Source organism: Zerene cesonia, unplaced genomic scaffold (genome assembly GCF_012273895.1).
Source record: "Zerene cesonia ecotype Mississippi unplaced genomic scaffold, Zerene_cesonia_1.1 Zces_u002, whole genome shotgun sequence".
Lineage (NCBI taxonomy): Eukaryota > Metazoa > Arthropoda > Insecta > Lepidoptera > Pieridae > Zerene > Zerene cesonia.
The window spans coordinates 1,477,272-1,492,134 of NW_024045132.1; the positions used below are offsets into that span (position 1 = coordinate 1,477,272).

Sequence of the window (14,863 nt, forward strand, 5' to 3'; positions counted from 1 at the left end):
TTTGAAAATCTGAAATTGACATTTGGTTGAAATGTTGGATACTACGGGATTGCTGCTGTATGTTGATGTATGATGAATCATGAGGTATGTTGATATGTCCGTGCTTTTGCTCGGTAAAATATGACACCAATTATATGCTCGCTGGTTTTTTAAATCAGGTTGTAACAAAATATCGAGCATGATGTGCGACAAAATTTAAAACCAAGGCATGCTCGTTAACCTGCTACGAATAAGTTTCTCTAGTCTACTAGTAACCGAAAGTTCCACCGCAATACATCGAGCCACAAAGGTACCAACAAACATAAAATAACCCTTATATTCATAAGAAAATTAAATAAAAAAAAATATCTGCAAATATTATAAAATTCCAGCAGGAATAGTGGAAGGTAAGTATCGAGCAGTTGAAGAATGCGTTAAGTTATAAAGTAGTAAGTCCCGCACTGTCTACAACCACAACCATGCATCCAGCTATCTACCAATGATCACAATATAAACATTTACTTTGTACTATCACGATGTAATTAATTTCTAACTGGAGAGAAATCCCTTCTTTTTTTTCTAAATACCACCTTAGTGTCAATCAATAGGAATTAGGCAATAACTACTTTTTTAAAGTGTTTCAGTAATAACTTATAACTGAACTTCGATGATTAAGTTCACAATGCTTCATGAAACACCTATATGGACATTGGAACTAATTAATGACTTATCGTCCGAAAGAAAAGACGAACTTTCTTCCAATTTTTTTAAAGAGGTTATGGTGGGTTAAAACAAAGTCATGAACAATTTATTACATACATTTATTTCAAAAAAATTATAAGTATGTTCTAAAAGGATGATTTCAGTTTAACATTTCATTAACCAATTAGTTTTCATGCTACATAATTTAGATACTAATTTTATATATATAAACTTCTATTGTTAGTCTCCGATGCCTATTGAACTCGGCTAATCTTACATATGTTTTGTGATTAGATCTATTAACCTAACATAGAGATATTTACTTAACATAGAGCATGCAAATTCTGACACATAATTGCTCTTGTCATCAGTACTAATTTTATTGCTGCAACAAATCCCTTATCTTACAATAATTTACTGATCTGTATAAATGTACTAAAAGTTCAGAAATTTCAGTGCTAATTCAAAAACACTGTTATAACCTTTTTCTTAAATATCATAAAAAAGGAATATTTCATCTTCCTACATTTTCATGCAGATAAAAACTCATGCTGATAAAAGAACATCCCAATTAATTTCATTATTATAGACTTCTCTTTCAAGCCACATTTCATAGTTTTCCTTGAACTCTTCATCAAGATCAAAATTAGTGTCAAGTACACTATTAATATCTTTGTCGACGGGTGTCAACTCACTCTCCTGATCTGCCATTGTGCCATACCGTCGTCTGTTGAAACGATCAACGCAGGCTCGCAAAGCGCACTCTTCATCTTGAAAGTCCCATGGGCGAGCATCTACATCATTGCCGAAGGCCCAATCGTCATTTAACCTATGGCGTACCTTAGAATAAATTGCACTGATGGTTTTCATGTTCGTTTTCCGCCACTGTCGTCCCAAATACTTAGTCTGCATCTTCAAAAGTTTCAAAACATAAAACTGCATCAAAGCATGTCGGACTTTCAAGGTGCGTTTTAATATAGGTGCACTTTTAAAAACAACAAGCATCATGATTCTTGCATTTTTCCATTTTGTCAATTTATTTAAAATCCTCAGGAGGTTAATGCAAGAAAATACATTTCGCCAAGAGTATGGTACTGATGTGTCGCCAATATCTAGACATTCCTTTGTCAATTCAGGCTGTTCGCCAATTACACAAGCAGGAAAATCAAATATGGGTATGGTGTTCTTAGCTCCAACATATGATAGAATATTTTGATTAAAAAACTTTAAAACTAAAGGCATGCAGTTTGCAAACACCAAATGTTGTGACATATATTCAAATTGATACACATGATTTAACTTAAAATGTTTCAAAAGAAGTAAAAGTGTAGCTGTGACAGCTTTTACAATGATTTCTTTATGTCTATTCACATCTATACCCAGCTTAAGTGACTGGAGTACAGTCATGGGCATCTCTTCTGGTAATAAATCTGCCATAATATTCATAGAATATGTTTTTGCAGTAGAAGTAGGTGCAGCTGCTAACAATATCTTCAGTAATGCAATCATATATTGCGGTAAATTTGGTAGCACTTCTCTGTATAAAATTTCAGTTTCAGTCTGCTCAACTTCCCTTTCACCTTTAGTTAGAGGGCTTCGTGCGATTTCAATTTCTCTTTCAATTTGAATTTCAGCAATACTTGTGTAGATGTGCTTTTTCAATACTTCTATACCTTCATGTATGGGTTGCGGCAGACCTGCGACAGTTTGACGGTCGCCTGGCAAAGAGTATCCAACAAATTTCACTCTCACATTGTCCAGAAAGTTATCAATATCCTTTTGCCGTACCTTTGATTGCCATGGAAGACTTCTAGGTAGAGGCGGCGGTGGTGGAGGACTATCGAATTGCTTAAAATACATATAGTATGGACAATTTTGATTTGAGTTTTGTGATCCTTCTATGGGCATTGACTGAAACTCCATAGAATAATCTTCAGATCCATTGCTTTGCTCTTCTTTCTCAACATACATTTGTTCATCAGATTCATCTAAAGATGTTTGTTTCATAAATGTCTGTCTTCTTAGTGCTCTTTCATTCTCCTTTAGCTTTCTCTGACTTGGGTTTTGGTTCTCCAGCATGTCTACAGCACTCGGTGGTGGGGAACTGGCTCTCATACCTTTGATCACTTCAAGAGTATCTTCCATGACTGGAGGCAAATTATATTTCTCCCTCAATCGAGCTTTTCTCTCTTTAAGTTCTTTAATTCCACCTAAATACACAAGTAAAACTTTCCACAGCAAAAGTAAAACTTTTTTCATGGGAAAATGTGGTGCAGTGCCTGCCCCCAAGTGGGTTACCATATTCAACAGTTGTACTGGGAGTAATTCTTCCCCAAAAGGTGTACCAAGTTCCTCTTTAAAGGTTTTAATCAGGTGTGCATATTCAGTACTGGGATTATTCTTTTCAGTCCTCATATGTTCAGTTATTAAATATAGAACTGAAATTATAACTCTCAAATTAGTAGAATCAGCTAATGATTCCGCAAGTTTCCTTGATGCTATAGTTGTATTACTTCTGACGATTTCGAGATTCAATAATTCCACAAAGGCTGCAAATGTTCCCATTTCATACAACATGAATATATTTAGACGAGCCCACTGTGCCTGTTCAGCGTCAGATTGCATTTCGGCCCAGCACCCTTGAGCTAAATACAAAATACATCGTGTCGCTCGCATCCGCATCTCACTAACTGCAATATCTAAATGTTCTAACAATTTCATTATAACCGTACGCCGTTGTTTTTCAGTAAGCCTTTGCCAACTTGGGGGATAGTTAAATTCTTCCATGATATCTTCGAAAGCCTTTACGTTTAATTGAAATTCCGGATGTTCAGTGTAACTATATAATTCAGCGATTTCGTTGGCCTGTGTATCACAATCATCATAGACGAAATCTAATTCAGGACTCTCCATATCGTTGACACAATCGCCCTCTTCCATGGGGCGGCGCACATCAGGCAGCTTTGTGCCGCCTCTTCGCCCGTTTCCATTAGTACCCATTGTGAGTGTGTTTTCTTCACACGTACATTACATCTTAGACAAAACAAAACTAATTAACTTCTGTTTTTTCCTCTCAAAAATTCAATCAATAATCAAGTGTCAAATTTCAGTGTATTTTTTTTTATAATTGAAGTCCATGCAAACATGAAACAACTGTCAAATGTTAAGTTTCTTCTACACAGACATGAATGATAAAAACATAGACAGTACAGTAATAATATAATTTTTGTTGTCTTTTGTTGTCTGTGCTTTATCTGTTGTCTGTGGATCTCGTTTAAAGGTGGGGGAGATTGTTTTGTGATTATTGTGAATAATATAATAAGTTTTTATGTAATTACCTATGAAGAAAAACATACAAAATAATATATAAAATTACTTTTCAGGTTATATATAGTTGTTATCTCTTCAGTTTATGTAAAATCTTTATTTGGTTCCTTGGTTAAAACTACCTCGATTCTCAGGTAACTTAGCTGTGTTTTCACTCATGTTCGTATCTCGGGATATACAATAATATTTTTATAGTACATTTAACATTTTTTGCAGCTTCAAAATGGCAGAACTAGCTGCGCTTTTACAAACGGAAATACCTGAAGGTCGTAATCACCTCACGGATAGTCATACAAATCTGGAGCGAGTGGCTGAATATTGTGAAGCTAATTACTTCCAATCTGAAAACAAGCGACTCGCTCTTGAAAGTACAAAAAATTATACAACTCAGTCTCTCGCTAGTGTCGCTTATCAAATAAATACACTCGCATACAACTTCCTACAACTATTGGAATTACAAACCATGCAATTAGCTGAGATGGAAGGGCAGATGAATCATATAGCTCAGACTGTTGCTATTCATAAGGAGAAGGTAGCTCGAAGAGAAATTGGTGTACTAACAGCAAATAAAGTGACAAATAGGCAGTATAAAATCATTGCTCCAGCGAATCCTGAAAAACCCATTAAGTATGTTAGGAAGAGCATTGATTATACAGGTTTGTCTATATATTTTCACTAACTTAATTCAAAAAATTTATACAATTGAGTAGACTGTATAAAAGTCATATTGCTTACTGAAAGAATTATATCGATTTCTACAATTATTAACCTCTCATATTTTTTCACAGCTCTCGATGACATAGGACACGGTGCTCATTGGAACAGTGGCATGAGTGGTACACCTCGTGGCCGTCGATCTGGGTCTGTTCCTGGAGCCGCACCCCTTCCTGCACCCACTACAAAGCCGCCAACACCACCAGCTGCTGTTCGGTCTGCATCAGCTTCTAATACTGGCACCCTTGGACGTGGTACTTTAGGTAAGAGGCAATGAACTATTCATATATATATATATATTAAAGGTACCAGCAAGATGTAGATTAATAAATTTTAAATTGTGTAAATTCATCATAAATTTCGCTTATGCATTTCATGTACTAAATTGATAATAAATCATCTGTTAAATAATTTGTTCTTTTTAATACTGGGGTTATTTTATGTACTTGAATAAAACTAATAATGCAATTTAGCAGTTGCAGTAATTTTGTTATGGAAATACATAAGCTACTTATACCAGAAAAATTATCATATTTACAACAGTTAAACATTATTTTGATTGCAATGTGACAAATGTGCCTTATGTTTGTTATATAATAAGTAAGTGTTCAAACAGGCAAGTCATCTCGTGAGTACCGCACTCCGCCAGCAGTCGCCCCTCCCCAAGTACCATCGCACTATGCACCCAACTACCCTCGGAGACCCCCTGGCTACTCTACGCTGCCTGTCGCTCAACCACAGGTGTGAATTCTGACTAGTTCTATATATTTTTTTATAGTTTAATGTAATATATCATATGGATAGAGTTTAAAAAACCAAGTCAAGTAATTTTAAGGATGTTTGTGAAGAATATTGCTTGCTTGTTCATGTAATATTATGTTTAAATGTTTAACTGAACTGTATGAAATTTGAAAGCATTTAAAGTATGAAATAAACCATGATAATACAAGTATAGAATCCATTTCACTGATTAATCTTCTTATGAGAACAAAATTCTTTTTTTACTAGTGAATGAACGAAATGTACTTAATTTCATTGGTTTTGAAATATTGCTTTTCATTCCAGGTTGGCATGGTGCATCCCAATCAACACCAATCTTCCACTAATTACTCTCAACAAGACTTACACGCTAGTATGCCTCGTAAGTTATCTGCTTTTCTTTCCATTTTTACTAAATGTCAACAAAATTTGGTATTATATGTGTTTCTTTTCATGTTATTAATAGCATACGCAAAAACCAAAAATTTGTATCTCTAAGACTCAAAGACAAATCTGTGACCAATGGTGCAGTCGTCATCAATGTGTTATAACATTTACATAGAATTAGTATTTTCATTTATATAAATAAAATGTAAAGAAAACTATCATTATATTGTGATATGCAGTTGCAATGTCGCATTATTATTTGTAAAATTTATAAAACCATACAAGTGCATATTCTAATTACTTTCAGCACCACCATCTCCATTGATTGGATCGGACGGCGAGCACAGCCAACACTCCATGAGCCTGCCTGGTCAAGTATGTTTCAATGCATCAATTATAGTAAATTAATTATTTTTTTGTTTCGTCTCATAACCCACAAGAGAGATCAAGTCTCTCTTGTGGGTTATGACGTAATATGTCACTTGATTGACTTTCTGTATAAATAGCCTTTTTTGCTCTGTATAATTAGACATTTTTGCTGACAAGTTCACAACGAAACAATTATTACCCTTGATCTGAAATGAGTTGGTGTAATGGATAATCTTTACGATCGTTCTTACATCTTGTTTTTCTTAACATTGTTTACATCGACTCGCGCGTTGTTAATATCATTAAGGTGTTGGTAACGTCGTCTCGCGTGTAAGTGTAGTCATTAATGTGTTGTTGACATCGTCTCGAGTGTTGTTAACTTGATGAATGTGTTGTTAAAGTCGTGTCGCGTGTTGCAGCGCGCGTCGTCGTCGTCGGGCGGGGGCGGGTCGGCGCGCGGCGGGTCGGTGTCGCCGCCGCTGCCGCCGCCGCCGATGGACGACGAGCTCGCGCACGACGCGTTCGGCCGCACGCACCACCTCAACGTGAGTGCGCGCACTGCACTGCACTGTGCACTTGCTCTGCACTACAGTGCACTATAGTGCACTGTAGTAAACTAATCTCGACAATAAGATGTGATGTTCTACACTTTAGTGATGTATAATAATGCAGTGCAGTGTATTACTCAGTATACATTGCACTGTAGTATAGTCGGAAAAATTCACAATACATTATTATTTTGATTAAATGGTTTAGAAAAATATATATAAACTTTTTTTCTTCTATATTTAGACTATGTTATGATTTGGTAAATGTTATATTATAAAAACATATTTCAGAATAAAATGGGTAATCAATATACAAGCGCGGTGCCAGCTATCGTGCCTGACGAAGAAGACTTGCCTGGATGGGTGCCTAAAAACTATATTGAAAAAGGTAAATAATTGATATGTGATTTCTTCAGACCTCTTGCTTACTTGTGGATAATTTTTTAATGATAACGTATAAATACAGTACTTTGATCATAATCAAATTTACTGCTACGTTCTGCAATAATACTATACTGAATTTTATTAAAAACTTCCCGATCTTTTAAGAAAAGTTGGCAATTTACATGCTTGTTTACTTGAAAGTTTTTGATTGCAATGTATTCTATTATTTGTGTTGAAATCTTTTTCTCAAATTTAACATATGTCAAAAATAAATCAAGTGGTAAAAAAAAAAACAATAAATTCCATTCCAGTTGTAGCCATATACGACTACTATGCGGACAAAGAGGATGAGTTATCGTTCCAAGAGAGCTCAGTGATATACGTTCTGAAGAAGAACGATGATGGCTGGTGGGAAGGCGTCATGGACGGTGTGACTGGACTGTTCCCTGGGAACTACGTGGAACCATGCGTTTAAATATTAGAACGCATTTATCTATATGAATGTGTTAATACATGGATGGGTTTAATAATATAAGTTTGCGTGTATGAAGGCGTTCACACTAGCTACTCGCCGCCTCTAGGATAACTGTTGCCCGCAGCTCCGCTCGCGTGATAAAAGAACAATAACACGTGTCATTTTTTTTAATATACAATTAAATAATTTTTTTGAACAGCGCCATCTATCGGAATTAATAAATTTCGGAGCTATTCAAATGCGAATCACAATGGATATTCATATGGGAACGAGATGATTTACTTAGGTATAAAGTAGCTTATGTATTTTCTTGTGTTTGAATTTACGCGAGTATTATATATTTAGAAATTATACTTTTTAACGGATTTTGCAATTTTAACGTGATTAAGGGGAGTCTGTCGCACTCTGTAAAGTGTTCGAATCGTCAGGTTGATAATATAATGAATAAATCGTGTTTAAAATCCGTTAAAAAGTCTCTAATTATTAAAGTAGCCTATGTAACCCTCTAACCTTAAAACGGTGGCCAAAAATAATAACCATTCCGTAAAATAGGTCCAATACGACGTGAAAAAGAGACAAACACGCTTCTCATTTATAAGATTAGTGCGGATTACACTTTCTACTGATAAAACGATTTTCATTGTCAGTAATTATTCAGTTTATCCATTATATGCAATCACGCAAATATAAACCTTTTTTCTGTAATACACTAACCAGTCTCCCTGGCTCATTTCTAATTTGTATATATTGCTTTCTTAATTTTCTTCAAATTTATATGGATTTAATTTAATTTTATGACTAGAAGATCGACTTGAAGAGTTATTTTGCATTGTATTTCACATTTTAAAAAATTCTCTATTCACTCCCTTCTTCATTAAATTTTCGTATTTGTAGCAATATGGCATTTATTTATATTAGTTGTACTGAATTTTTAGTATGTTAGGTTATTATATAGCTATTACTTTGTTATTACGTATTATTAGTATTAAGTTAAATTTTTAAACAATGTTGTAATCGTTAATATAATGAGGTATTTTTCATGTTTAAATTACGAGTAATATATAAAAATGTAAGTTCAAAAGTGTTAAATAGTCTCTTAATATCTTAATCTGCTAATTTTGGAAGCGACCATTATTGCTGGTTTTGCAGCATCTGCATATATTGCTTAGCTTATCTATTTCTAAATCCCAAATAATACACGTCATAATAAGTTAAAAAGGCCATCAATAACTTTATCGTTGCGTTTCTTGTAATTAAATTTTAGAAAAAGGCTTAGAAATAATTTTGTTACAAATATTTGTCACTTTATAGAATTTTGCCTATAACGGTTAATATAAATGAAAATAAACGCAAGAGATATCGGACTTGGATTTAGAAGTATGCTATAAGAACTCATTTATTCCACATATGCTATTTCCATCTCATAGTTTAATAATCGAAAATCCCAATATTTGACCTTATGTTGACATTTGGGAATTTCTGCTTATACAATCTTAAATGTTTATAATTTTTCTTTGATATTTAAGTCTTTGTAGTGTTTTTACTGGATTTCAGTAGTATAAAATCGATTTTAGCTACATCATTACATAGTTTAGTCTTCTACATACATATTTACGTTAACCAAATATTAAGATATCAGTAAAGGCAAACTTATGAAAACCTATGTAACAACAATAAAAAATTCAATAGAAATAAGATCCTTGAGACATGATAGCATTAAAAAAGCTTATACTATTGATAAGTTATTCTAAATATGCGTATTAAATCTATTTTCCGATTTAATTAAGATGGTAAATGAGAAAACTGCATAATCGGTTCTCATATAAATTATGTAGAATAGATTACATATTTTCTAAGTCTGCTCTCAATTGTATAAGAAAACTATTAAATTGTGTTGCAATAAATTTGATTTTGTATTTTAAGATTCAGTTAATTGGCATATGAAATTGAAGTTTTCAGAAATAAAATAACTTTTTCATCATATTATAATATGTAATTAAATGCTATCGTCTTACGTGTAATTTATTTACAAGTTATAATTAAATTAATATATGCTTACTGTTTACACAATAAAACAAATATACCTATTAAATAGTGTTGTAATCAATCGGTACCTCCTATGAACCAGATTTATGTCCTGGTATGGATGTCACACAGGAATACTGATTATTATAGAAAAGGAAACAAATCGTGCCTTTTCGTAAAACACAATGGACTTGTGTAACAATCTTCAGAAATTTCATTATGTTTATTAAATGATAAACATATCTAGTGATTATTGTCATTGAAACAACTTTAAAAATAAAATATTACCCACATAAAGAAATTCGGTTCCTCTTTTACCACATCAGAAATATGCAGATACTACTTAACAATATTTGCAAAATGGACAAAATATGTGACCATCAATATCATAACACATGTCAGTATCAATCTCAATATAACAAAATTAAAGAGCACTTGTTTTAAAAGGTTAGTCTTACAGCACTAATCACTTTTCGATATTTCACCACACGTTTTATCAATCAAACATACAACTTGTGAGTTATTTCTATTGAATAAACATTATATCAGTTGCTTCATATAAATATACAGTAAAAGTTATATTTATGAAAAAAAGAACGTGTTGAAAAATTACACTAAAGTTAATAATGTCCAAAATCTTAAAATAAAGAAGTTTTCACAAATTATCCACAATGTTAGCCGTTATAGAAATAACTAGGCTTACGATCAACATAAGAACTCATTCTTTATCATCAATATCCATATTTTCTGCACTAACAATGTCTTTTTCTTTACTATCATCATCCGTTTTTTGGTCTGATTTCACTTCTTCCTTGTGTTCCTTGCCCTCGATGGTCTCGGCACTATTAACGCTATCTGATGCAGCTTCAGATTTTTTATCTTTTTCTTCCCTGAATAATTGAAAGTGAAGCAATTGAGACACTATAGATTAATTAAATCGTAAACAGACAGAAATTTTAACTAAATTTTTAATTTCAATAACTTCATGCAATACTTAATTCAAATAAACAACACAAACAGAAATTAAATAGATGCACCCTTGGCGAAATAATATGCTTATATATATTCTTCAAATTAATTTTTAATACACAAAGAATACTCACTTTGAAGGACCATTAACAACTTCTACGACGTCATCATCTTCGTACTTAATGTTAACAACGGCATCCACTTTAGTCTTTATGCTCTTCAGTGCTGAGTGGAATATTTTTGAACTAGCCTAAAATCGAAGGAAACATAATAAACAATTTTTAAATAACGCTATATTATAATCTTAAACGCTAAGTTCTTGAATTTGTAGTGCATATAAGTTTAAGCTAATTATAAAATATTTTGGTCAGAGTTCATCTCAATTAGAGTACAAAAATTTATGAAATATTCATATCGTGTTCAAACTGGAGCACAATTGACACAGAAAGTTTTATTTTACACTGAAAATTTGTTTCGCTTTATCGTTCGTTTGAACGAGCTAATCTTCACAAACATAAGTTTCGATTGAAAATATTTCTGTATTGAGATCGCAGAAACTCCTAATTTATCAGCATGCAACTAGAAGTCGCTGGCGCTGCACAATACATAAGCAAGTACGTGGTGGCACCCACCATGAGCGAGGCGATGCGCGCGCGCGCCGCGGCGAGGTTGGCGGCCGCGTCGTGCAGCTGCGCGTGCGCGCCGCGCTCCGCCTGCTGCGTGGAGGCGGCGGCGGCGCGCGCGGCCCGCGCCTGCGCCTGCGCCGCCTCGAGCGCGCCGCGCAGCCGCGCGCGCTCCGCCTGCCAGCGCGCCGCGCCCGCCACCAGCGCGCCCACGTCCACCACGCGCCCCTTGTACGACACTATGCCTGCCGAACGTACACCTTATATCTATACTCCTATAGTTTTTATTTATTAGTTATAAAAAAGAGGTAAAGTTATTGAGTTTATATCACGTTATGTGCGGTATATTTGGATTTACTGGATTGATTTTCAAATTCTAGCGGCTAGTAATATCTGATATGAATTAAAAGATAAGGGTATTTTTTAAATAATTCGCTGGATGGAAACTTAATATACGTTTATCTGATTGATGCATGTAATAAATGCTGTCTTTATGCAAAGACATATGAAAGGTCAAAATTTGTATTAGTAATAGTACATTGCATAGGTAATGAGCATATACAAACCAGTTTCACTAACATCCTTGGTGCCAAAAGACGATTCCTGTTCTTCTTTGTCTTGTACAAATACAGGAAGAAGATTGCGGTTTCCTGACGCTATTACTGCTTCTAGTTCTGCTATCTGTTGTTATTTAAAGAAAATGTTCAAATGTTCATATAGCAAAGAAAAAGCCATACAGAAATGTATACTTAGCAAATAGTTAATATTATATTGCATTGTGAACTAGTTAATATTGTATACTGAACTATCACTATTATTTATTTGTTATTTTAAGTGAATGTAACATGTTTTAAACTACGTTTTTTATTTTAAGGTATTTTAATTTTTAAGTCATATAATTATCTTACGCATAAACTATGTTACTTATTAAACTTACATGGGGAGGCACTTCATTAGAGAGAATAGTGGTGTCCAGAGGGAGATCTTGCATAGCTTCAACAGACCCTGACGCCAAATCTTTGATTTGTTGAAGCAGAGTTCTGTAATTAATTGAATAAAATATTGTTTACAATCATAACACTTCACCTAATTTAAATGTTTCTACATAAAATAATTACTACATAAGTTATATTTATACTGTTTAATTTAAGTCAGCAACTCAAAAAGGGCACATAGGACTTGTAGCATAGAATACATATTAATTAACACTGACTTGTACTGACATTAAAGGACATTACATAAAAAATCCAAATAAAACAAAACACTTACTTATAACTGAAGTTATCCTTGACACATACTTTTTCAAGCACGGCTCTTATTTGAGATCTAGATAATTGCAGGCCGAGGCTCATGAACAGGTTCTGCAGGTCCTTCTTAGTGATCGTTCCACCTCGTGACGTATCGAAATACACGAGCGAGAGCAATAGATATGGATCTGGGGGTAACTCGACCCCGCGGCTCCGGCGCTTTGGTGAATTGCTGCGGTCATCGTCACTGTGTGATTCCTGTTTGAGCGAATGTTACGTTTAGATTAATGATGCAACTATGTTGATTTTGTTTATTGCGACCAAATTTTGAAAAATACACACGTAACAATTGGTTTGGCACAAAAAGAAATGGACCAGAATATTTCCAGTTGCAGTAATTGAATAATGTTTTATTCTATTTCATTGCTTATTTAAATCTAGTACATTATATTAATTACCACCAGGTTTAAGTTGAGGTAACACACATTATTATTATTTATTGAGTATTATCTGGTTCAATTCAAAACGAATAGAAGACTGGTGACATAGTGAAAATGTCTTGAAAGTAGTTAGGGAGATGAAATTAAAAAAACTCACGCGTCGATCGCGTCGTCTCGGTTCCCGTCTGTCATCTTTTTTATCTTTATCATCCTTCTTATCCTTATCGTCTTTCTTATCTTTATCATTGTCCTTTTTGTCTTCCTTTTTCTCGTCTTTTTTGTCCTCCTTTTTATCGTTCTTATCTTTTTCGTCTTTCTTTTCAGCTTTATCCCCGACTTTTTCTTTAACCTCTTCCGTTCTCTCGGGCAGAGTGTACAGAGTTTTGTAGATGTAAAAACCGAAATCTCGCATGAGCATTTCATTGAAGAGCTCAGCAAATACAAAGAGCTAAAAATACATGATGTTATAAACATCAATAACATTTTATTAACGGGATACGAACTTACGCTAAATAATTATACAGCATTGAATAATATTGACTTATTTAAAAACTCATGAAAATCTTTATACATACCTCGAAACTATGTTCTTTATTATCTGTGACACGGTAGTCAAGCAAAAGCGATAAAGTTGCAACACTACAGCCGAACTTGCCGCCTTTTGCAGATGCAGATGGGTGCACTATAATATGCGAGATGGTGGGCAATTCGTATTTAGTTTTGAGTATCTGCTTCTCTTTCTCCAGCTAAACAATATTTAATAAATTAGCTACAAATGTTTGAGATAGAATTATATAGATAATATTAATTACAAATCAATAAGTACATGTAATAAAAGTGTAAAATCGTGTAAAATCCATCAATTCTAGCCAACAAATCTCGAATATAAGTAGTCACTTTAGGAAATTTACAGTTGAAAATAACTGTTATACCTTCTTTTTTTCTTCCTCAATTTCCTTCTCAGTTTTTGGTTTATCTTTCTTTACAGCTTCTTTATCCTCCTTATCTTTGACATCTTTCTTTTCATCTTTTTCAATAATTTTTTTCTCCTCAGTGGCCGGTTGAGGAGTTTCTTCTACTGTACTTTCTTCCTTGTTGTCTTCGTTTATTTCAATATTTTCAGAGGACTTCTCTGGTTCATCATCATCAACAACTTCCATTACATCCTCACCCTTAACATCTTTTTCTTCTTCGGCTTTGATAAGTTTAGAAAGACGTGATACCAATTGCGCTCGTAACCCTTAAATAATATGATTGAAGAATATGAAATTGTTGTATGCAAAATGTTAAAAATAAAAGTGGGATTATAGGCAACCGAGTGTAAAGGCGTCGCCCCGGTATAGCGGAATACTTAGGTACGTAGGATGGCTTGTGGTCGTTTTTTTAAATAAATATAATTTAATGCAATTAAAAATATAAAAATTAAAAAAATAGTGATTAAAATACTAATTTTACCTTTACAGCTAACGTTGCGCGCCCTCAATTCTTGTCTTAGCTGATCCACTTTAATTGTTCTCAAATCTATCTTTGAATAATGCGTAGGTTCGGGTTTATCTTCATCATCATCATCATTCTCGTCAATTGTTATCGTACTGTCATTGGGATCCTTCTTTTCCTAAAAAAATAACAAATCATAAATATCCCCCGAAATCCAGCGTCACCAATGCGTCAATAGTCTTTAATGAAATTTGTTTATGGATTTAAATTTTTTTCCTATACAAAAGCAAATAACTGATTGCGTATGTTGAAGGCAGGACATCATTGCGTCAATAGTGTGGCGCAACGCAGCCCGGGAAGTCCTCGTCATTCAGTAGCACACGCGGCAGGAAACAAAACCAAACAAAACTGGGAACAAACAATTTGGGATTTGTCCGCGTCGACGGCGGCGTCCGCAGGCGGGGTCTGCGAGGTCTGC

General features: G+C 34.1%; 3 protein-coding genes across 4 annotated transcripts in view; 1 reads left to right on the plus strand and 2 right to left on the minus strand.

Moving 5' to 3' along the window:
* Nucleotides 1-783: 783 nt before the first annotated feature.
* On the minus strand, nucleotides 784-3,843 carry LOC119838325 (striatin-interacting protein 1). Its single transcript, XM_038364214.1, has one exon. It carries the CDS (start codon nucleotides 3,679-3,681, stop codon nucleotides 1,228-1,230), a length of 2,454 nt encoding a protein of 817 aa, XP_038220142.1. The 5' UTR covers nucleotides 3,682-3,843; the 3' UTR covers nucleotides 784-1,227.
* Nucleotides 3,844-3,928: 85 nt separating this feature from the next.
* Nucleotides 3,929-9,961, plus strand: LOC119838375 (abl interactor 2). Of its 2 annotated transcripts, XM_038364306.1 has the most exons (10): nucleotides 3,929-3,961; nucleotides 4,065-4,142; nucleotides 4,225-4,664; nucleotides 4,797-4,985; nucleotides 5,339-5,463; nucleotides 5,788-5,863; nucleotides 6,176-6,243; nucleotides 6,639-6,782; nucleotides 7,077-7,173; nucleotides 7,481-9,961. In XM_038364306.1, the coding sequence occupies exons 3-10, from the start codon at nucleotides 4,232-4,234 to the stop codon at nucleotides 7,642-7,644; spliced, it is 1,296 nt and encodes a 431-aa protein (XP_038220234.1). In that variant the 5' UTR covers nucleotides 3,929-3,961; nucleotides 4,065-4,142; nucleotides 4,225-4,231; the 3' UTR covers nucleotides 7,645-9,961. The 2 variants fall into 2 exon arrangements, with proteins under 2 accessions (XP_038220234.1, XP_038220235.1); XM_038364307.1 differs by having other exon boundaries at nucleotides 3,953-4,142; nucleotides 6,657-6,782.
* Nucleotides 9,616-14,863, minus strand: part of LOC119838374 (cell division cycle and apoptosis regulator protein 1-like) — a 9,416-nt gene continuing 4,168 nt past the window's right edge. The window contains exons 6-16 of the mRNA XM_038364304.1: nucleotides 14,806-14,863; nucleotides 14,404-14,563; nucleotides 13,881-14,188; nucleotides 13,524-13,694; nucleotides 13,106-13,396; nucleotides 12,531-12,766; nucleotides 12,199-12,301; nucleotides 11,828-11,942; nucleotides 11,271-11,506; nucleotides 10,773-10,888; nucleotides 9,616-10,559 (exon numbers count right to left, since the gene is read on the minus strand). Coding sequence (XP_038220232.1) covers nucleotides 10,388-10,559; nucleotides 10,773-10,888; nucleotides 11,271-11,506; nucleotides 11,828-11,942; nucleotides 12,199-12,301; nucleotides 12,531-12,766; nucleotides 13,106-13,396; nucleotides 13,524-13,694; nucleotides 13,881-14,188; nucleotides 14,404-14,563; nucleotides 14,806-14,863 — 1,966 coding nt within the window. The 3' untranslated portion in view covers nucleotides 9,616-10,387. The remainder of the gene's footprint in view (nucleotides 10,560-10,772; nucleotides 10,889-11,270; nucleotides 11,507-11,827; nucleotides 11,943-12,198; nucleotides 12,302-12,530; nucleotides 12,767-13,105; nucleotides 13,397-13,523; nucleotides 13,695-13,880; nucleotides 14,189-14,403; nucleotides 14,564-14,805) is intronic.